This window comes from Protopterus annectens, chromosome 10.part0, assembly GCF_019279795.1.
Source record: "Protopterus annectens isolate FY-2018-M chromosome 10.part0, PAN1.0, whole genome shotgun sequence".
NCBI classification, from domain to species: domain Eukaryota; kingdom Metazoa; phylum Chordata; order Ceratodontiformes; family Protopteridae; genus Protopterus; species Protopterus annectens.
In genome coordinates, this window is record NC_056744.1 from 1,151,140,611 (window position 1) to 1,151,162,957 (window position 22,347).

Here is a 22,347-nt window from a genome sequence, read left to right on the forward strand (position 1 = left end):
GAAGAAGTATACACTTTCTTTCCCCATCTATCCAAAGCCCTTGCCTCTTTATCAGTGGGAACAGGGTTTTTAACAACAGAGGCCTTAACACCTTTAGGTCCCTGAGAAACAGTCTCGGGTCTGCCCTAGGACTCTTAAAAGATACTTATGAGCCTCAGGCACCCTATAGTACCTATCAGGTTTAACAGGAGCAGGAGGCAAGGAATCAGGGTTCAGGGAAGCCTCTGCAAAAACATCTTCTACCACATTCAACACAGGAGGTATAGCTAAGGGCCTATGCTGGGGTAAAAACAAGAATTCCCTAAGCCTTTTCCTAGAATCAGAGTAATCTTGGCCTTCCCATTTAAAGTGCTCTCTCATGGAATGCAGAGTTTCTGAAAATGAAAAATCCTCAGGAGGAGAAGCTGTAGGAGTGGAATCATCCACATCAGAATCAGAATAAGGAGGATACTCCTGTACATCTTCCGCAGAAGACTCAGAAGCCTCTGAACACTGTTCAAAACTCTCAAACTCAGGTTCCACCCTAGGCCTCTTATCAGGAGGGGGCATAGAACCTCTAATCATAGTAATCAAATCTTCTGCCATTTTAAGCATATGTTTCTTAGGCACAGAACCTGAAATGCTAGGAGAAGCCCCCACTGAAGCTGAACTTGGCCTACCTCTCAAAGAAGTTTTGGCAACAGAAGGAGAGGCTCTAACTACCTTGGGAAGAGAGGGAAGAACAGTTACCTGAGAAGCCCCCTCAGCCTGGCCTACCTCCTGAGAAGGCACATCCTGTAACAGTAAAGTCTCTGCCTGAGACTCCATAGAAACTCCTGGCAAAACCTCTGGCTCCACTGAGCCTTCTAAAGAACCGACGTCTGGGACTGCCGGTTCATCAACCCTAGGCTTCGCTGTTTTGTCCTTGCGCTTCTTGGACGAAGCGGGCGTCGGAGCATCCGACGGCATTTTATAATTGCAACGCTTCCCAAACACTAACCTAGCACAGTCTAACCGTCTCTTAATAGTGCGTTTGTTAAACCGAGCACAAGAGCGGCATCCAACAACGTCGTGCTCAGGCCCTAAACAAGGTATACACAAGGTATGGTAATCCCTATGAGGTATCTGTTTCCCACAAGAAATACAGTTATTCACTTTTCTGACATCCGGTTAAATACTGAGGCAAGAAAAAACCAAAATGTTCCCCAACGGGGTACTTAGCCAACTCTGATTCGGTCTGAAACTCCGGTTTCGGAAATATTTCAGAACGCCAACCTGCACTCGCAAAACTGCTTCTGCATCGGACCATGCGGCAAAAAAGACTGAGGATATGACGTCGGTCATGCGCATTAGTACCCTGACGTACTGACGTCAGTCTAATGCGCCCTGACCGACGTCAGCCTTATACTCTGGTATTCGGGCCGACTGGACAGCGGACTACCCAATAGTAAGGACTGCAGCAATGTGGAACGAAGAACATCTGTACTTTTCTCTTCTGCCTGGTGTACAGTGAATAATAATTTTCCACAAACCCCATACAGCTTCCAATTTTTAATAATCTTACCCTTCTCTCACAATTTTGTCAGGATCATCTTTCTGCTGGTATGATTGCATCTTTACTAATACAAGTCTTTGCTGCTTTCTCATGGCCAGGTTTGGAGCATATACATGATGTGTCCTTTCAGTTAACGAATCCTGCTGTGCAGTACCAGTACAGATGGGTCTATTTCAGATAAGTGGGTTTTGGGTAAGAGAAATTTCAATTAATTGAGATGAAAACACCGAACATTCAAATAAGTGAATGCTCATATCACCGGATGTCTACCCAGTGAATGCGTTGATCCAGTAGTCAGGGACTTCGGGCACACGCAGTAATCTAGCCTTTGACCATCACGTGTATACACTACTGAGGAAATCATTCTGTGTTGACAATTTATAAACAAAGGAATGGCATCTATTCCAGAGAAGTCATTGTTCCATTGTATTTGGCATTCATCAGACCTGTCATTGAGTACAGTGCCCACTTTGGCACGTACCTAAACAGGCATATAAAACAATTGATTGTCCACAGAGGTTCCTCATTAAATGAATACAGGGCATAAGTAAAATTTCGTATGCAGGGCCATATCCCTCTATTCTGTCTCCTACAGACTTTTGAGGGGAGAGCTATGCCTGGCATATACAGGTCATTGTCAGACCCACTCTGATGGACCATGTGCATATCCACAAAACAAACAGCACCGGAATTACCTTTCTGAAGACTTAAACCTTGCCTGTGATATAAATAGGACCTGCTGGAGAGACAGGTATGTATCCCAGAGACTACCCCATCTATGCGACAGGCTCCCCATCCATGTGAAGCAGATTTCCTCCCTAACCCAATTCAGGTGCAACTTTGACAGTTGGACGAGGCACAGGAAATTCCTCCCTGGTTTAGCACCTATGTCTTTAATGGACACAGACAACCTGTAAATGGTTAGTTTCTCAGGCCCCTGCTTACACTTATCAGGGGTGTCATAACTTGACAGATTTGGGATGCATGGCTAGGCTTAAAAAGGCCCTTGTGGTAGTTCGCCTAGTAAACACCAATGAACTAATAAATGGAGGCAGTTTGCCAACACTCAACCAACAGACATGCCACAGTATGTCAAACCCACACACCCCCTGACTAAATATACCAACTCTTGAGATCGCACTGCAGTGGGAAAAAGTGCAAATTGTTTCTCTTTACCTTTGTCTAGTTGATTCTCTTTCAGGCTAAGTTTCTTCTTTACTGGTATGAAGACATGAAACTTACTAGCCAGTAACTGGATTTCACTTAGACAGAATTAGCCCTTGTCTATTAATTTCCTTTTTTCACACTAGGAAACCTGCAATTAAGCTGTTCATCAGTGTGCAGCCATCTTGTATGGCCCAGACTCTTAACTTGAGCAGTACATGTGAACCTTTTTTTTTTTTTGTATTGGAGTTTATATTTAAATGGCATCCAAAGTATTGAAGTAATTTATGGGAGTATTCAGTGTCTTGCTGGATATTTAAGAATATATTCTGGCCGCAGAACAAAGCAGGATAAATTCCTCCGGTTTTCAGTTTCTTTTCCCCCTTTAAACTGTTCTGGAGAGCTCCTGATTATTGTTTCTTGGCCTTTTTTAAGGTTTGGAGATGTTGCATGCATTTATCTTGTACAGCCATCTTCGGTGTTTAAGCAGTGTATCCTTTATGTTTTTTCCCCCTTCAGCATCAGTTGACTTTTCTATAATGATTCAGTAAGCACAGTAGCTGGAGAGGAGAAAGGGATATGGTTAAATGTCTGTCCATTTGTGAGAGAACAGAGATGGCTTTAGGGCAAATTTGGTTAATCGATAAAACTTGTGTGCCCTGTGATTCATGTGCCTTAATTCACAAATCCTAGAGGCTGCACAGAAGTAGGTGACTTCTGCTCATGGTTATTTAGCATACAGAACATTTCTTGAGGCAGTCTGTGATATGGTCTGCTGGTATACTAAGTGTGTGCAACTTCATTTGTAATATGAGCAGTCATCTCTGCTCATTGTAAATATTTCTTAGAAATTTTAAGTACATTATGGCACTAGCAGTCAGCCTTTTGCTTTCATTTTACTCTGACTGTGCATTGTATCCAGGATGACATCAATAATTCTTTGGGTTCTGATTTTTTTCTTTACCAACTGTCCCAGATATAGATAGATCGGTTGATTAGAGTGGACTATGTGAAAATAAATGATCCAGTCTTTTCCGTCTGACTCGGTCTGTGGGTTATTGGATCCAAGACTAGAAATTCAGAATGCTCTGCTATGAAGCTTCACCTCCTCTCCCATAAGGCTCTGCCCTTCTAAATCTCTTCAATCTTATTTGCCACAGATGCATTCACCAAAGCTGCTCTTTGCAGTAAGTGAAATTCTCCTTGTTCTCCTTTCTGTACCTTCCTAGTGTTTTTCTTCTCTTTTCCCCTGAACTCTCCCCTGATTGAGTCCGATCCTCAGTTTAGGATAGCTGAGGCAAAAACTTTTGGACACCAGACTGGTAAGTAGTCTTTGGCTCCTTTCGTTTGGTCTCCAAGGCCCAGCAGGTCTGCAAGCTCCAAGAGTATCAAGGAATCAGATTTGGACAAGTTATCATGAAACGTCTTGAAGGCTCAGATTTACCTGGGGGAGTCTGTCTCTCTCCTCTGCCCCCGAGGCTGGAGAGAGTTGCCTCTCCCACCCCTTCTCTACTTTTTCCTTCTCCTGTCCATTTGTCAGCCCATGTGACCCTGGATCCGATTGTTTGAGTTGGTGCTGACACCTTAGAATGTTCAGCATTGACCACTACTTTGATATGCTATACTCTACTGCCATCAGAGCCATCTGCATCCCGGATTTGTAAGCTCAGAGCCTTGGACCAGGGGTTGGGTTGACTCTGAGGTTATTGGTGCAAAACATGTCTTTGAATACATTATCCTTGGACAGCTTGGCTACAGTCTTAGTGTCAGACCGAATGAGAGATGGCAAGAGTGGAGACTTCCCCTAGGTCTGCAGAAAGAAGGGGGTTCTATTTCCAGCCCTTCGACTTTGGTATTTGATAATGCGAAGAAGATTTTGTCTCAACTAGGTCATCACATCTGGCTTTGGATCCATCTATATCTTTTCATCCTTCTAGGTTCTTGGTGTCTCGTGAACGTGTTCTGGAGCAGTCTGCATCCGAAGACGTTGAGCAGCTCCAGTTCCTGGGCTCCTCTACTACTTTCTTGTCCATCCCAGATTTTCCCCTCCCCCTCACTCCACGAAGGTACATAAGAAGAGTCAGTGTAACAGGAAGGACTGGGATTCCCTGAAAAATCCCTAATAAGATTCTGACCTCAGTGAGGGAGAAGATTCCCCTAAATCCCCCATCCCTCATTCCTCCCCAGGATGACACCTGTTTTGGTGATCATCTGGAATTGATGAGACAATGGGAGGTGTTGGTCATCAGAAGCACCTTCCACAGAGGAGTCATTTTTCTCAAAGTCTTTGATGCAGGCCCATCCATGTCTTCAGTGGTACCACCTCTGGATGAGCTCATCAATCTCATGTTCCAGAGGGCATGGAGAGAATCCAGTATGGTGGTTCTCATACCATGCAAACCCAGCAGAGGTTTTGTTCTACCAAATGGTTGGTCTTTTTGGAGCTAAGGTCCTGCTGTTGATGCCATGGTGGTGGCTGCAGCCACAAAAGAAGGAAATCATTGAGGAAAGTGCAGTGATCCACCCCCAAACACAGAGTCGTGTGAGTTGGACAGTTTGTGAAATACAAGTATACTTCAACCACTTTGCCTTGCATGTGCTAAACCTTATAGCACATTTCACTATCCTTCAGTGAGTCTTTTCTCTGAAATTTCTAAGTTGGTGGCCTCTCAACCTTCAACAGTCTTGTAAGACTTTGGCGACTCAGTTGGCAACTATGCAGTCTATGTCTCCATGCAGCTCCTGTCAAATGCAGCAGATGGTATGCCTGACGGATACAAAAATTGCAGTAAGTCGTCATGTCTGTAAGCTCCTCTATAATTTTGCTGAACGCTTTAAGGCATTCGTTCTTAATGCCCCTTTTAATAGATCCACCTTATTTGGCACAAAAGTTAAAGATGCACTGACTAAGAGCCAACAAGAGGGCAAGACTTTGTGTGCCATGGTAGTTCACTTTTCCACCCCACAGAGGTGCTTCTCTCAAAACCAGAAGAGATGAAGAAATTGTTATTCCACAAGTCACAACAGTTTTCTCAAGGTGCTTCAAGTGAAGGTGTCCCCCAAGGCAGAGGGGGTAACTTTATTGTATGCTGCCTTAAGGGCAGGGGGGTGTTCTATAGAATCAGGGCTTCAGAGAATGCTTTTCTGGAAAGCCCTTTCAGCGCTCCTTAAAAAATGTTCAGCTGCTGCACTCCTAAGGCAGTTGGGGTGGGAACGGGATGCTTGGCTTTGCCACCCCAAGCTTAGCAGGCCATCACATTAGATGCCTGGTTGCCTAAAGTAATTTCCAGAGTCCACACCATTTTTCAGTTTTCCCCAAATTTGAAACAAGAAAAATAGAAGCCTCAGACGCACTTTGGACCTAAGGAAGTTAAACTTTTTCATAAAATAGACCACATTCTGGACGGTGACAGTGCAGTCCATCTTATGTCTACTGAGGAAGAATGTTTGGATGTGCTCGATTGACCTCAAAGATTCCTATTTGTCATATAAAGATAGTGAAGCATTCCAGGAGGTTCCTGCTCTTCAGACTGGTAGTCCGTCACTACTAGTTTAGAGCGCTGCCATTTGGCCTCATCACAGCTACCAGGTGCATGGCAGTGGTAGTAGCCTGGCTCAGGTTGGAGGGATTTTGGGTATTTCTGTACCTGGACAACTGGTTCCTTAAAGCAACTTTTATCTTTGATTCAGGTGAGAGTCTTCTTGCTCCAGCTGTGCCTGTCCTTGGGAATTACAGTTAATTTCATTAAGTCCAACATGGTTCATGTTCAAGCTCCAGAGTTTATTGGATCCTTCTGGGCACCATCAGATTGCCAAGCTACCTTCATAGAAATCATTGTTCTTACAACTCCAAGCCAGTCAAGATTTGCTGTTCAGAGCCCACCATCTTCTGTACTACTTTGTCTTCTTTGTTTAATGGCTGCTGCAATCTGTCTTGTCCCTTTAGCCATGTTCTTCATGAGGGTTATTCAGTGGAATTTCAGTCCAGCAGTCACATATAAATTCCTCCATAAGTTTTCCTGTACATCTCACTGTCTTTTGCTGTCATCGCATCTCTTGGTGCCTGACATAAGATCAGGTTTCTTTATATTGCCCATTTGTTCTTCCTCAGACCAAGCCATGGTGACCATGGATGTTTCCCTCCTTGAATTGGGGCATTTTGAAGGGACAACGGCCTAAGGCATCTGGTCCCAGTCAAAGGCCCACCTTCCTATCATTTTGGAAATGAGAGCAATACTGCTAGCATTGCAGGCCTTTCAGGACTTCTTCCTCAAAGATATGATTGCCATACAGACCAACAGCATTGCAGTGGCTTGGTACTTAAGCAAGGGGGTGAACTTGATCTTATCCTCTGTGTTGAGAGGCTGTGAGGGTATGGCAGTGGGTGATGTCCTTGTGGCACTTTTTGACAGCAATGCACATCCTAGGGAGATAAAACATACTAGTGGACAATCTGAACAAGAGATTTCTAATACCTCATGAACGGTCCCTTAATCTGTCAGTGGCAGCACACATATTCAACCGCTACGGCCAGCCATCCTGTGGCCTCTCTGTGACTCCTTTCAACACCAGATGCAGCAGCTTTTATGCCTCGATACCTCCCATGCTGAAAGCCACAGAGGGATACTCTTCTGCATACATGGCCCTGGGTCTCCTGTACACTTGCCCTCCGATGCTGTTGATAATCAAGTTTCTGCAGAAAGCAGCCCATTGCAGAATGACTGTAATCCTTATAGCCCCCTTCTGGCTCAGACAAGTATGGTTCCTTCTCCTGTGCCCTCACCCTGTTACACCCTCCGTGGGTTCTAGATCCTGTCCACATTTGATATGCCATTTTTTGGGCCAGCATCACTAGAGTCTGAGATCTCTCAAGTTAACCGCTTTATTCCTCCATTTCCAATGATGGCCAGAGATTCCAAGCTTTCTAGGAAAGTTGTGCACATCCCTTTCCTTTTCTCAGAAGCCCTCTAGTGGGAAGATTTATAATACTGAGTGGAAAAGATTCTACACTTAAGACAATTTTAAAGGCTTAGATCTATTTTTCTGCTCCCTTGGACCCAATTTTGGATTTTCTAGCTTGGCTTTCTTAGTCTAGGTTCTGCTTGTCTATAGTCGGAGTTCAGCTGGCAGCGATGTCAGATTTTCCCTTTGGGCAAGATCATATATTAATTTTTGTCTTTGAGGTTATCTAAAGCATTTTTGAAGGGCACCTTTCTGCTTAGACCTCCAATAAATGATCCAACCTCCACCCCCCCCCCCCCCAGGGGCTTGCCTCTTCTACTCCAAGCCTTAACTAGGGCCCCTTTCACATCAGCTGCTACTGTTGACTTCAGTTATTTTTCATGGAAAACACTCTTCTTAATGGTAGTTACTTCAGACAGAAGGGTTTCAGAACTTGTTTTGTCCTGCATATTTTTTTCTTTCATAAAGAGAGTTTGTTTACAGACAAATCCTCCTTTCTTCTCCAAGTTGGCTTCTGATTCCAGTCTGAACCAGTCAGTTTAGTTGCCATTTTTCCCCAAATTTCAGTAGCAAGAGCAAATATATGCATCGTTTACTCCTCCATTGCCAAATGAGATTCAGTTTGAACAGGACCAAACATTTCAGGAAGTCAGATCAACTTTTTTATGGCCTTCTCTAAGTTAATGAAACCAGTTTCCAAGTTAACTTTGTCCAAGATGGCTTTCTGGTTGCATACTTTTTATTTATACCATGAAAAAAAATATATGTGTGTGTGTGTGTGTATATGTGTGTGTGTGTGTATATATGTGTATATATATATAAGACCACATTTGATTTCTGTTATCTTGTGGAAGAGAATAGATCACAGTGTTTCCCAGGCTTTTAAGATGTTTAAACAAACAGGCAAATAAATTTGACAACATTAGCACAGTGTTAACTGAAACAGTTTAACAATGCTTATAGCCCATCAGCTGAAATGTACATTTATATATATATATATATATATATATATATATATATATATATATATATATATATATATATATATATGTTTATTACATGGACAGTATATTATTTGGGTTATAACAATTTAAATATTTACAAGGCAAAGATCTGTACAAAATTTGTGACAGATGAGCTAACGTTTTAGTGTAAGGTATATTCAATATAAGGCAGTCTATTTCAGTGTGGCATATTTAAAAAGGACAATGATATCCACGTTTGATAATTTCACATGTTGAGAGAGCACTGTGAAGTAGCATAGAAGGCTGAGTTTGGTGAAGAAGTTTAATCTTTTGAGGTTAAGAGCACAGTCATTAGTGCATACAGGTACACTTCGTGACAGACCAGAAGAAACATCAACATCTGTTAGGCAGGCAGAAGGTCAAGTAAGTACATTAAGTGTGCTGCTGTAGAAAAATGTTTGACCATTTACTCTGAGCAAACCTGGAGAAACTAAAGAGTCTGTAACTCTGACATTGTTTGTGTGGTTAATCTGCCAGCATGGAAGCAGGGCATTCATCTGTAATGCTGACACCCTGAGGACAAGATGACACCTTTATCCCAGTAACGTTTCCCAGGAGAAGTCATATTTGATGTTTTGAGCAGTTTATCCTTTTTTTCTCTCCCTCTTTTAGCATCCATTTACTTTCTTAGATGATTCAGTAAGAATGATACTTGGATATGGTTTAATGTCTGTTTCTTTCCCTTGAGGCAAAATACTGATGTACTATAGAAGAATCATTTGTCTAAACATTTTTAAAGGTTTGGGCATAGTCTGTTTAAATGGCAGTATATCATGTCAAGATGATTGCAGTGAAACTGGTGACAAGTTATAAAATGTGTTTGGAGGTGGTGAAACCCCCATGTACTATATAATTATTTTCCCCTTCTGCCTGTCAGCCATCAAACCCTGTCCTTACTGAATACCTGTTTGTTTCCAATAGTGGAAAATCCTCCACTCCATTGGGGTGAGAGCTATCTGAGAGGCTTTTTGGGTTTTTTTGTACTCTTGTCACAACATCCTGGCTATTAGAGAGTTTTTATAGTTATGGTTAAACACCACTCCTGGTGGTGATGTGAGCACTTGTAACACCACAGGGACAGTTGGTGCTTTTCTGCCCGTAGATGTGTACTGCCCTGTATGTGTTGGCAAGGGTTACCGTCATCAGCTTGGGCGAGCACACCCATGTCCTCCTAGCATCCAGACCTAGACCTGCCCTTTATCGGAAGCTGTGTCAGCAGAATAGTGGCATGATCCAACCAAGACCATCATTGCTTCTTTGTTGATAGACACACTCGTTCTCCTTACTTCTACCATCAAGCTACCAACCTGCTACTCAAACACAGCCAGTATGAGAATGTATTTATGCAGATCTTCCTACTGTTCATCCACTGGGTGATTTTTCTGAAAGTGCACACTGGAAATGAGTCAATAAACATAGGCCTGCATGTTTACTGTGCTACTTCTCATCCCTGCTTCACATTTGCCACATTTCATTGTTCACATCATAATGAATTGGCCAAAATGTAATACTCAACCAGTGTAACCCACAGCTCCACATGTGAGTTTAGTTTGTCTGCTGGTAACATTTAGACTCTGAATGGAGTAGATTAGATGGGATGGGTGGTTTCTTGCTTTGTTCTCTTTTGCAGCTTCAAAGAAGTTATTTTTTTGTGAATGCTTCTCATTGGACCTTAAACCTTATACATTTTACTGCTAAAACCCAAGAAAGGTATTTGTTTATTAAAGAGGTGCTTGGCTTGCTTATTTTTTCCTGTGGAAGTTGATAGAGCCTATGCCTCAGTACTGTTTACATTATTCTTCAAGTAGTTAAGATTGTCAAAGGAGAGAAAATGATTGATTGATATCTATTAAAAGTGTATCTCTATTACAAGGTCATGAGTGTTTTAGCATTTCCAGCCTGTGCTGGTACGTAACATTTCATTGTTCCCTTAATTGTTGTATGATGTGGTGTTACTAGTTGTCTGCCATTGGTTTGGCTCTAAAATGTTCATTTTGTGCTTCTAGTGACTCTGCTGGGTGTATTTGCAAACGCTGGCACTGGTAGACGGCCCACCCCATGCCTGTTGTTGGAACTGCTCGATGTGAGTGTATCTGAGCTTCTAGTGTGGTCCAGGCACCGGGGCCATTCCATGTGGATGATCCAGCACTGTGCGAGGGACATGCTGAAAGCGCTGGCATTCCTTCACCATAAAAACTTTGTCCACGCAGATCTCAAGCCACGCAACATACTGTGGAGTGCTCAGGAGGAGTGCTTCAAACTAATTGATTTTGGACTAAGCTTTAATGAGGGTAATCAGGTAGGAACTGTACTGATTTTTAAATATTTACTTTAACGCTTCAGAAATTTTATTGACTACATGCATCTTCAGCTTCGTAACTTTTCCTTCATTTTATAGTTTTGCATTTTAGTTGATGTATTCCTTTGTGGCTGCCTAAAAGAGAAACTTTTATATTGAGTACAATTTCTGTGTATAGGGAACGTGTCACAGGCACTTTGTAAAAATAAATATTCAGATGTATGTGCATTCACATGCTTTTGGCTATTTTGTTTTTTGCTATTTTTAATATAGCCACAATGATGATCATCGTATTACACTGCTACAGTCATTACACTTGGGTTATCCTGCCGTCAGGCGGTTCCCCAGTTGGCCTGAGTTCCAAAGTCTTGGTCTGGCATCGGTTGCTGACGCCGCCTCCCTGACGTCAGTGCGACAGGGGTATATAAGATGCAGCCGACACCATTTTCTTCAGTCTTTCTTGCCGCACGGTGCCCGAAGCAAAAGCAGTTCGCAAGTGCCGGTTGGCAGTCTCCTGAGATTTTCATTCCGAATCCAGAACCGAAGTCTTCTACAAAGCTAAGTACCCCATTGGGGAAACTTTTTCTTGCCTCAGACCGATGTCAGTAAAAGTTAATAACTGTATTTCTTGTGGGAAGCAAATACCTCATAAGGATTTCCATTCCTATTGTATCCCATGCCTAGGCCCTGACCAAGACGTCACTGGTTGTCGGTTTTGTGCTAGGTTTAACAAGCGCACTATTAAACGTCGGTTTGATTTTGCCCGACATTATTTTGGTAGAAAATTCAATTATACCATGCCGTCGGAACTCCTGTCGACCAGAATACACAAAAAGCGCAAAGACAAGGATAGGCATCCGAGGCTCAAAACTGACGAAGCCTCTTCTAGGCCAGTCGCCGGTTCTCCGGTTTTCAGCGAGGCGCCTTCGCAGCCCCTGACAACCGCTTCTGTAGAACCTCAAGCCGCATCTGACTCCCACGTGGAGATTGCTGGGCCTTCGGACGCACAAGTTCTTCAGCCTGCCGAGACTAACCTTTCAGAGGGATCCGGAGTAGCTGAGCAACCCACAGGTACAGAGGGTGTCTTCAGACCTACTCGGTTAAGCATTAAACCCTCAGCTAAGTCTAAGCCTTCTTTAAAGTCAAAGAAACAAATACAGCATTCTCCAGGACAGGGCTCCATGCCTAAGAAATAAGTGCTCAAAATGGCCGAAGACCTAATCACTCTGATCAGGGGGTCCCATCCCCCTCCTGATAAAAGGCCTAGACAGAATGCAGAGTATGACTCATCCAACCAGGTGTCCATCTCTTCTGATTCATCCTCAGACCTAGGATACTCTTTACCCCCTTATGAGGATTCTGATGCTGAGGAATTAATTCCATCAGCCTCGCCACCTGAGGACTACTCCTTTGGGGAAACCTTACATACCATGATTGAGCATTTCCACTGGGAAGGCCAGGATTATTCAGAATCCAAGAAAAGGCTCAGAGACTTCCTTTTATTACCTCAACACAGACCCCTTGCTATTCCGCCAGTGTTAGATATTGTGGATGATGTGTATACTGAATCCAGCTTAAATTCTGGTTCCTTACCTCCAGTCCCTGTTAAACCTGACAGATACTACAGAGTACCTGACTCGCATAAATTTCTGTATAAAAGCCCTGTAGCTGACCCTGAAACTATTTCCCAGGGACCCAAAGGAGTTAAGGCCTCATCAACCAAGAATCCAGTTCCCTCTGACAGAGATTCCAGAGCATTAGACAGATGGGGAAAGAAAGTATATACATCTGCAACTTTAGCGATGAGAGCCTTAAATTGCCAGTTTCACACGCTAAAATATCAGCAATTTTTACTGTCTCAGTTAAAACAAAAAATGCTTCCAGAATCGGATCCTCCTAATCTTAAAGAAATGCAGGATTTATTGCATGCCAGCTGAACAAGTGGGAAAGCCTACTTTGCAATAATAATAATAATAATAATATTGGAACTAAAGAAATGAATGTTACCTTTAAAAAGTAATATTCAGCACCTTGTTCATAAGTAGTCAAGCACTTCTTTAAATTAATAAGAATTAATAATCATGAAATACAGGACACTGATTTTCATTTGTCTTTCAGTTTTTTTACTCTGTCTTTTATTAACCAACCGTCTCTTGTAACATTTTTCTTCAAAGAAGTTGAGTCAAGTCCATTTCTTCTGTTTCTTTCTAGGATTTTATTTTCTCTGTGTAAAGTCCATTGCATCTCCCAAGGTGTTAAAATATTCTTTCCTTCTGGAATGTAAAGCCTTATTTTTGCTGGAAACAAGATTTGTGCTTTAATATTGTTTGCTTTAAGCTTTTAACAAGTGTCACACATGCTTTTCTCCTTGACATCACTAATGTTGAATAGTTATTATCAAATTTTATAGTATTTTCTTTAATTTTTAACTGGATAATTAGTCCATGCAGCTTTTAAGACTAAATCCGTGTCCTGAGAAAAATTTTATGATCCCTGACCTTGGTGATGATTTTTTTTTAAAGACTTAGAAAATGATCTGTGTGCCATTTGATGCCAAAGGGAAAACTTTAAGGCAGGTTCAAAGTTTTAGGCAGCCAGGTATTAAGGATAAGGAATTGAATTATGCTCTTTCCCTCTTTTTTTTTTTCCCCAGGAATCCTGTAAATCCTGATGTTGTTCCTTCCAGATCTGTTCTCTAAGTCTTTTTTTTCCCAGAATAAGTTGTTTTGTTTCAGTAGAAATTGTGTTATTATCATGTGAAGTAATCTTCATTAAAATCAGACATTGCCTCTTCTGTACTCAAGATTTTTGATTGCTGTTTAAGAGATTCACTCAGCACTTTTTTTTTTACATTCCTCTTTAAAATTGTACAGTTTGCTTTCTAATTTATCTATCTTTACAGGTAACTCACGGATGTTACTTTGTATAGCCTGTATGTCTTTCTTCATAGTATTGTCCTGTACACTGGGTTTAGAATGGCTCATTCTGAGACCATTTGTTCTTTCTAGTTTTCTTGACAGGAAAAAGCAGTTAAACGAGTTTCAGACTTGTTATTTTTGTAGTAAATCGTTCAGCAGATGTTCAACTGTAAAGTCATCAAGTTTTAAAACATTCTATTTGAGTTTTTAGTAAAAAAGAAATCCTGTCAGAGATGTTAAAATGAAGCAGAAATAAAAAAAAACAATGCTGTGAACTGTTCATCATCATGGCCACACACCCCCATAGGGTAGATTTCTGAAGAGATTTATGAAAATATTTAGTGTGAAAAGCATTACTTCAGTAGCAAGAACTCTCAGTTTTGCATATTGTTCCCCAAGGTACAACAACTGGGCTAGACTTGATAGAAGTTATATTTTCACAGGAGCAGGGCCGGCCTTTGGTCAGCTGGTGCGTTAGACAAAAGGGCTCCACAGTCCCCCTTCCATGCCACCGGGTGCCCCCATCCTGGCCTATCTACATAATCTCAATTCCTTTTTTCCAGTTTTTCTTGTATTCATTGAACACATTTTAAAGAAACTATTTCTTTCCAAAAAAAAAAAAGTAAATACTGGAAAAGTGCCCCTACTAGACCGGCACCCAATTTGGCTGCCTAGTTGGCCTGTGCCTAATGCCGGCTATGCACAGGAGCATGTCCATTTAATTGAGAACTTTAGTACACATGCAGCAGCTATTTCAGATCATGAACCAATAATATGATAAAAATGAGGGTAATAAAGTAAATTTGAGATGCTGGCACTTCTCCACTTGCCTGTTAAAAAAGAGAGGCATTTCAGGTATGGGTAGTGAAAATTACCTGGGAGTTATTGAGGAAGATAGAAGTACTCCAGATGTTATAGCTAGTGAGTGGGATAAAATAAAAGTAGAATTTAAAAACTGGGTAGAAGTGGGAAAAAAAAAAAAAACTCTGGTTAAGAAGTAATACTTTTTTTAGAGAGGCTGACAAAAGGTTACAGTATTACAAAATAATGGAAATATTGACAGTTCAAGAGGAGGCACAGCTGCACAGTACTAAAGAGAACATAAGGGGTACCTGAATAATTTGCACGAGTTTAGAAAGTTTGCTGCTAAGCAGCTGTTTTTTAATAACTCCACAGCACAAAAAACTTTTGGCACAGCAACTTAGGCAACATAAATTAGAAACTAACTTGGAGTTTATAGCAAGGAAAATAACGAGATCATGTAGAGGAATTGGGTATATTTTGGAAATTTCATTGAACTTGTGTATTGCAGAGAAGTGGGGAAATCATGAAAAAGCAGAAATGGAGATATTTATGGGAGACTTAAATATGCTAACAACTAACGGATAAGGTAGGTGTTAGAAAAAGTTTTAAAACACATGATTATTATTTGTCTCTCTCCCATCTAGCAAAATGAGTATGCTATTTGCTGAAGTGTTGGTAAGAAAAGGTCATTGAACCATGTTGATTAAAGATGGGCTTTATCTATGATGGATGTAGTTTGCTTATGAACTTGAATAACACCTGTTTTCTATACTTCTGAATACTGAGGTAGGCTCTGGAAGATTCCAGCTACCACTATGGTTTTGAGGTAAACGTTCTACACTAGCTGTGGTTTTGAGGTAAAGCATTCTTTTCTGAGGTAGATTGTGATCCTAGATGTTTTTCATAGCCAACTGTCAAATGTAACAAAAGCTATTTTGGCTAGTAACAGGAAAGTATAAAAGTTGATGTCCGTAACCAAGCTGATCAGATTGAGATCATCTTGGCCAACATGTTGCTGTAATCTGGTTAGCAGTTGTTAAAGGAAATTTTCATCACTTGAGGCAGATGTGACTCGCTTGAATTTTTTTCTTCTGACATTTTGGTCCTTTGGACCGGAAACCTGTACGAAGATATGGATCAGACCGACAGAGAGACCGAAAAACCTGCGCAGGTGAGGGTTTCTCATCTTAAGATTCCCTTGACAGAAAGCCCTCCGACTGATTTGTCGTTGGAAAGAGGCCGGCCGCTCTCTGATCCCTGTCTGAGGGACGGTTTCTGAACCAAAAGGGGAAACGGAGTCTCATCTGGTTCAGGTAGGATGAAAATACCTTTTTTTTTCTTTTAATTTAATTTAACCTTGTCGACAGGGGTTTTATTTTTAGTTAAGGGTTTTATTTTTAGTTAAGGATGGGTAGGAATAATTATTAAGATTATTTTGTTAGGATTACCTGTTATTTTGTTAGGATCCCTGTTAAGATAGCCCCATTTTGTAATAAGCCCTGTAAAAATAATTTTGATGCAGTCCTAAAATATACAGTCCTAAAATAAGAAATCTAGGAAAACATGGGTTCAAGTTGCTGCAAGTGTGAGAGTGATGCCTGTTTAAATGTTGATGCCAAGTATATGAAAAGTTTAAACAAAAATAATGTTAAATTTTTGAGAAGTGGAAGTTGAAATATGATTTTGATGGTACACTGAATAAGAATGCCTGTGCAAAATTGGTTAGAGATTTGAAAAGAGATGCAGGAGCTAGAACTAAAAAGCAGACACAATTGGGATTTCCCCAAGCACAAAAATGGTTAGAAGAAGCAAATAAACGAGCTATAAAAGAAAAACAGTGTCAGGAAAAAAGAGAAAATAAATCAAAAGGGATCACTGGTGCCAAGTGGAAAAGTAGCTTTATTTTTAGATAGGGAGGATGAGCACACAGTTTGTGCAGTACAAAGGCAGGCAACCGCCCCACCGTATGGTGAAATTGCTGCTGCCATACCGGGGGAACCTCCTCAATATCAGTCTGAAGATGTGGGATCTGTACAGCAAGGGTGGGTTATTAGCTGCTCAAGGAAATGTTGTGACCCCTCCAATTTACTCACAAATTCCCGTAGTACCTAAAGTTGCTTTGCAACAGATAGACCAACCTATGCAGTTAAGGTCAGGACCAGCAGGGCAAGGACGTTGGCTATTAAACTTTCTGACCATTCAGAAGCTCTTCCCTTAATATAAGTTGCAAACCCACAAGCAGGAGATGTTGGACAAGAACCAACTATTTTAGTTTATCGTCCCTGGGCTAGAGAGGATATAAAATGAGCTACAGATGGTATCCCTCATCCCAAGGTTAATTTTCAAAAGTTTTCTGAAGACATAGTTGGTATGAGTTTAAGTTATCATCTAAATGGTTTAGAAGTAGAACAAGTAGTGCGACAAATCGTAGGTCCAGATTGGCACTTAGTTTGTGGTACTTGGACATGTAAGGCAGATGACGGCACTACATTAAAGCATAATTCTGGGGTGTTAGACACACGAGTCACTGATCTGTTAAATTTCTGATAAGTGACGTCCAAGAGCAGATTGGACAGTAATAAATCAGTGCCTCCAAAATGGTGATGAATCTGTAGGTCATTATATTGTAAGGCTGACAGAAGTGTTCAATAACCATTGTGGAATGATGATTCCGCAGGATCAGACTAATGATAGTCCGTATGAACAGCAATTAAAGAATGCTTTTCTTAAAGGTTGTAAGGCTCTGATAATTAGTTTTATTACTAAGCACATGGTAAATCATAGAACATGTAGACTGCAGCCTTTGTTTGAATATGCACGACATGCTGAGCGACATTTTAATCTAAAAAAAGAAAAAGAAAGTACAAGTGTTGGCAGTAGGGGATGATGGTGGTATATTCTTAATACAGGACCAAAGGGGGCAAGGGTGCCGTGGTGGTGTAAAAAAACGTGGGGGCCCGCAATGGGACACGTTAAATGAACCGGGTGGACATTCAGCCTATAGGGAAAGGTTAAAACATGGAGAATGTTTTAAATGCGGTAGACGTGGGCACTTCGCTGCCGACTGTGAAGAGTGGCAACATCCCCCACAGCTTACGAACAAGGGCTCCGCATGACTATATGATAGTAAAGAAAGGCGCCATCTTCATTATGGGGATAGTGAAGAGGCAGACACTCTCTACGATGAATGTCAAAAACACTCTAATGGAAGGGCGGGATTGTGACTGTGAAGTCATAAACCTGGCAAATTTGGGTATTGCTATGCATCTAGATCAGAAACCCATGAAAGAGTTTTTGGTTGAGGGACAAAAAGTGGAGTTTTTATGTGATTCAGGTGCATCGCGTATACTTTTGGGTCCAGCAGTTCTACCTCCGATCTGCGAAACAGATGAGTTTGTCCTTGTAAAAGTGGCAAACGGGAAAATTTATAAGGAACCACCGTCTCATCCTCTACTGTTCACAGATCCGCAAAACAAACCAAACTGTTAGGTGTAGGGTAATTATATCAAAAGTTTGTCCCGTTAATTTGCTAGGAAGAGATTTGATGCACGTGTTTGGAATAGCGGCAATTCCCACACCTAAAGGTATTGAGGCAAAAAGGTTAGCGGATGGCTTAGTAGTACAGGGAGTACAAGACTTGTTTTACTCGAGCTTTGAAAGGTTTGGAGATGTTATCCGAAGAATTGGCAGAGAACTCTGGGGTAAGTAATCCCTTTGCAGACTTTCTACGAACGTGGTTTGGAAAATGGAGTCATCTCATCAGTAGTTTCCTGGTGTCCGTCGGAGTCACTGTGGCTATCGTGGTGGTATGTGGTTGCTGTTGTATACCCTGTATCAGAGATCTTCTACAAAGACTGGTTGATACTGCTGTTACAAAAACGGTGTACCAGCAGTTGCAACAGACTGGTGAAAGTGAATACATTGAAATGTGACTTTTGCAAATGTCTTGAAGTTTAAAAGTTTGTCTTGCAAATGAAGTAATGTATGCAAAGAAAAGCTTAAGTTTTTACCATATATTGCTGAAATAAAAAGACAAAAGTGTTTTGAGGGGGGAAATGTTAAGAGAAAAAGTTTTAAAACACATTATTATTATTTGTCTCTTTCTCCCATCTAGCAAAATGAATATGCTATTTGCTGAAGTGTTGGTAAGAAAAGGTCATTGAACCATGTTTATTAAAGATGGGCTTTATCTTTGATGGATGTAGTTTGCTTATGAACTTGAATAACACCTGTTTTCTATACTTCTGAATATTGAGGCAGGCTCTGGAAGATTCCAGCTACCACTGTGGTTTTGAGGTAAACGTTCTACACTAGCTTTGGTTTTGAGGTAAAGCATTCTTTTCTGAGGTAAATTGTGATCTTAGATGTTTTTCATAGCCAACTGTCAAATGTAACAAAAGCTATTTTGGCTAGTAACAGGAAAGTATAAAAGTTGATGTCAGTAACCAAGCTGATCAGATTGAGATCATCTTGGCCAACATGTTGCTGTAATCTGGTTAGCAGTTAATAAAGAAAGTTTTCATCACCTGAGGCAGATGTGACTCGCTTGAATTTTTTCTTCTGACAGTAGGATGAGACGGTAAAAATGAAGGAAAGTCTCCAGGAACAGATGTATTCCAGTAGACGTTCGAAGGGAAGAAAGTGATAAAAATCTGGAAGGTTTGATTAACAGTAGTTTAAAAGGAGGAAAGGTACCAACTGCCTGGAGAAAAGCTGTGGTGGCTGTAATACCAAAAGATGATAGACCCATCTGATCCGGCTTCATATAAGACTATCGCAATTCTAAACCATAATTATAAAGTGTTTTTGGCTATAATGGCTAACAGAATGGCAAAGGTGATGCCAGAATTGGTAGACGTGGACCAGGGTGGTTTTGTGGAGGGAAGGCAAACATTTGAAATTAATAGAGCAATGAAGATCCAGAGAGAAGCAAAATGTAAGAAAATACCACTGTTGTTGGTAGGACTTGATGCAAAGAAAGCATGCAGCAGAGTAAACTGGTATTTCATGAGTAGGGCAATGGAAGCTTTTGCATTTCCTGATACAATAAGGTTAATTAGAAAGCTATATGAGGGATCGTAGGCAAAAATCAAACTGGGAAGGTTCCTCTCTGATAAGTTGTGTCTGAACAGAGGAAGCAGGCAGGGTTGTCCTCTTTCCCATTTGTGCTGTTTGAGTTATGTTTAGAACCACTGGCAAAGAAAATAAGGGACTCAGAAATTCAAGGATATAATTGGTACAATGTTCAGGAAAAGTTGGCATTATTTGCAGATGATATTATTTTGTACCTGATGGAACCAGAAAATGATATCTCAGTGTTGTGGAATATTCTGAGACAGTTCTGCTTTTTTTCTTGGGATATAAAATTAATGGAGATAAAACAAAGGGTATAGCTATAAACTATTAGTCCAGTAATACCCCATGTTTATGGGAACATGATAAAATAAAGTATTTAGGAACGTGGATTAAAAAGTTACAGCAGCTAAGGATATGTGAGAAGAGACCAAACAAAAAAATCATACAAAAACTGAGAAACTGTAAGGTCCTGCGTATGGATATGGATAGCAAGATACAAGCAGTAAACATATTTTTAGTCCTAGATCAGGCATATTTTTAGCAACCAGAGGAGAACATGTGGAAAGTAATAGAGAGTAGAAGGATTTTAGTTGGGCAGGGAAAAGGGAAGAGTCAAGTGGGATAAGCTGACAACAGAACATGGAAGTTTAGGATTTCTTGATTTTGATTTTAAGGGATAATTAATATCCACAAAGTTAAGACTGTTGTACATTACACAAGAAGAAAGCCATAATTCAAAGTGTAAAAGGGAGGAGGATAAAGCAAGGGGGGTAATTCAATTAATAGGGAAAGAATATAGTAATAACCCACGCCTGGGTGTGGGTAATGCTGGATATACCCATGGTTGGCGTGGTTTGGTCCCGAGGGCGAACAAAGCCAACCATGGGTAAATCCAGCATTACCCACACCCAGAAGTGGGTTATTGCTATTATACAATGACATTATTTAAGAAAAAAAATAATTACTTTTCTTAAATAATGGCATTGTATAATGCCTGCTTGCTGCCCTTCCGCAGCTGTCTGGTATTCCGCGGAATTCTGATGTACTGCGCATGCCTACGCAGTACATCAGAGCTGTGGGCAAAAGCAATGGAGAAAGCAAGATCTCCGTTGCTTTTTACTGTTTCGCAATGTTAAACCCGTTTAACATAGCGAGAGAGTTTTTTAAAAAGCAATGGAGAAAGCAAGATCTCCGTTGCTTTTTACAAACTGTTTCGCTATGTTAAATGGGTTTAACATAGCGAGACAGCTTTAAAATAAGCAACGGAGATTCTCCGTTGCTTTTTACTGTTTCGCTATGTTAAACCCATTTAACATAGCGAGACAGGTTTAAAAAAAAAAAGCAACGGAGAAAGCAAGATCTCCGTTGCTTTTTACACACTGTGTCGCTATGTTAAACTCCTTTAGCATAGCGAGACAGTGTTTTAAAAGACTTGTACTAATGGAAAAAGTCCGGGCGACCGGACCTTTTTCCATTAGTATAAGTTGATTTACAATGTGCACGCTGACCAATCAGTGTGCACGTTTTGGAATATTAATGGGGGGGGGTCATGGTATAATGGGATTTTAGATGCCGATCCTTAAGGAGAGTACCAGTCATACAGAATAGTATATTCATAATGTAGAAGAAAGTATGCCAAGAACTAAGCTAACATGATAATGAAGAAAGGAGATTCTGATAATAAGGATGACTGCAATTAGGTGTACAGAAAATATACAGAAGAGGGACGGAATTTAGTGGAGGAAGCTGGAAGAGGAACCAAGGTATTAGGAACAAGTAATTGGAGAGGGAAAGGTAGTAGAATGGAAAGATGCCAAGAAGACATTTGAATTGCAGACTAGTAATTGCCTGTCTTATCTGAGGTTGATATCAGAATATAGCCAAACAGAAAGGGATGGGGGGATCCTAATTGAAAGACTTGCACTGGTTGAGTTTGTAAATGAGTTTAAAACAGAAGCTGCTGCTGTTAAAAAGTGGTTTATTAATAGGGCATGTAAAATGTTGCACAATAACTACAGGAATCAGTCAGAAGAGGTCAGAAAGGAATGAGAAGAGAGGTTAGGTTTGTAGCTCACAAAGAAACAATGGTAGGGCATGTGTGTGTCTACCAAATATGCAACAAAATCCAGAAGATACAGGATTTTTGCCTGGAAGTGTTTGCATAGGTACTTTTATACCCCAAGCAGACTCCAAAGAATTTTTCCTCAGGTAGATTGCAGATGTTGGAGGTGTGATGGGGTGAAAGTGGTAACTGAGAACATATGTTTTGGGAGTGTAATTTGTTGGCAGACTGTAAAAATTCCATACAGAGAACTCTGTCAGGAATATTGGCTGAGGAAGGGAGTGTAACTAAAGAAATTATTTTCTTAGGTGGATACAGGATCTGAATTACATTGATGCAGTGAGGCCTTGTTAAGTTTAATTTGTGTGGCTGCCAGAAAAGCCGTTATTAGAAAATGGAAACCAAGATCTAAACCAGCTGCACTTGAAGTATTGAATATTTGAACAGAAGTAAATGAACAAGAAGTGGGATGTTTAGAAAAGGGTCTGAGTAAATTAAATTAA

At 40.8% G+C, this 22,347-nt stretch overlaps 1 protein-coding gene across 4 annotated transcripts in view; it reads left to right on the forward strand.

Annotated features, from left to right (window-relative positions):
• Positions 1-22,347, forward strand: part of UHMK1 (U2AF homology motif kinase 1) — a 512,108-nt gene that overhangs the window by 66,947 nt on the left and 422,814 nt on the right. For all 4 annotated transcript variants that reach the window (XM_044085882.1, XM_044085883.1, XM_044085884.1 and 1 more), the window contains exon 2: positions 10,692-10,984. In XM_044085882.1, coding sequence (XP_043941817.1) covers positions 10,692-10,984 — 293 coding nt within the window. The remainder of the gene's footprint in view (positions 1-10,691; positions 10,985-22,347) is intronic.